The sequence below is a fragment of the Myotis brandtii genome, unplaced genomic scaffold (genome assembly GCF_000412655.1).
Source record: "Myotis brandtii unplaced genomic scaffold, ASM41265v1 scaffold975, whole genome shotgun sequence".
Lineage (NCBI taxonomy): Eukaryota > Metazoa > Chordata > Mammalia > Chiroptera > Vespertilionidae > Myotis > Myotis brandtii.
In genome coordinates this window covers 205099-206477 of record NW_005372049.1, presented here as the reverse complement: position 1 = coordinate 206477, position 1379 = coordinate 205099, and the positions used below count along the sequence as shown (strand labels likewise).

Here is a 1379-nt window from a genome sequence, read left to right as displayed (position 1 = left end):
CGGGAGGAGGAGGAGAACCGCAGGCGCGCGGAGGACGAGGCCCGTAAGAAGAAGGCCCTTTCCAACATGATGCACTTCGGGGGCTACATCCAGAAGGTGGGCGGGGCATCTGGGAGGTGGGCGGGGCAGCAGGCCAGAGTGGGCGGGGCAATGTGCCCAAAAGGTGGGCAGGACAGCACATCCAGAAGGTGGTCGGGGCAGCACGAAGGTGGGCGGGGCAGCGGTGGTCCTGGGGGCTGAGGGATCTGAGGGACCAGGGGTCCAGGGGGAACCTCCCAGCGGCTGTGGGTGAGACTGCAGCCTCCAGCCCTCCAGCCCCTCAGGTGGTGACTTCCCTGGGAGGGTCCTGCTGGGATGGGGCTGTGGGCGAGCCTGGGATAGCTGGCTGCCCCTCTCTGTCCCCCTTCATCCCCTCCCAGGAGCCTCCCCCCCACCCCCCGGCCCACGCGGGCTGGACACAGCGGGCAGAGCCCTGTACCCAGACTCAGAGCTCCAGCTGGAGGCTCTGGTTGGAGACAGCTGTGTGGGGCCTCAGTTTCCTCGTCTGTAAAATGGGCTTAATATGGTCTGCCCGCCTGCTCGGAGGTCAAGGGGGTCCACCCCGGGGAGGTGGCTTATTCCTGGAAGCTCGCCCTCGATGCCTGACCTCCACGCCCCACGCCCGCTGGACGCCCGTCCTCATGGGAGGAGGGCAATGGCCAACAGGACTGTCTCGGTCCCCAGCTCAGAACCAGGCCAGCCTCCCCGCTCGGCCCCGCAGTGACCACGCGGCCGAACTCTGGCTGCCCTCCCCCCGCCTCCGTCCTGGTGACCGAGGTCGCCCCCAGGGGGCGCGTCTGAGTCACCTTCTCCTTGTCCCCCGTCTCTCTCTCTGCCTGGTCCTCCGTCCGCCCTCCGCCTCCTGCCTGCCCTCTCTCTGTCTCTGTCCCATCTTCTCCGCCTTTCTCTCTGGGTCTGTCTGTCATGGTTCCCTGGTTTAGCAGGCGCAGGTGGGTACCAAACCTCCTCTGAGTTTTGGGGGCTCCCTGGAGGGAGGGTCATGGCGATGGGACTGGGTGGGCGGCCAAGGAAGACGGGCCTCAGTTTCCCCGGGGGATCCGGGCAGCGATGGGCCGGGTGTTGTGGGAAGAGGATGAGCAACTGGTGCCCCCTGGGTTTGGGTTTGGGTTTTGGGGGGTGGGGGGGGCTGGGGAAAAAGGGGGAGGGGGTGCCCTCTAGCGAACGCCCCGTCCCCTGCTTGCCACCCCCTCCAGACGGAGCGGAAAAGCGGGAAGAGGCAGACGGAGCGGGAGAAGAAGAAGAAGATCCTGGCCGAGAGGAGGAAGGTGCTGGCCATCGACCACCTGAACGAAGATCAGCTGAGGTGGGCAGGGCCCGGG

General features: G+C 66.9%; 1 protein-coding gene across 3 annotated transcripts in view; it reads left to right on the top strand.

Annotated features, from left to right (window-relative positions):
* The window catches only part of TNNT2 (troponin T type 2 (cardiac)), a 12929-nt gene that overhangs the window by 8893 nt on the left and 2657 nt on the right, over positions 1-1379 (top strand). For 2 of the 3 annotated variants that reach the window (XM_014533425.1, XM_014533424.1), the window contains exons 10-12: positions 13-96; positions 981-989; positions 1254-1363. In XM_014533425.1, coding sequence (XP_014388911.1) covers positions 13-96; positions 981-989; positions 1254-1363 — 203 coding nt within the window. The remainder of the gene's footprint in view (positions 1-12; positions 97-980; positions 990-1253; positions 1364-1379) is intronic. The other variant, XM_014533426.1, reaches the window with a different exon arrangement.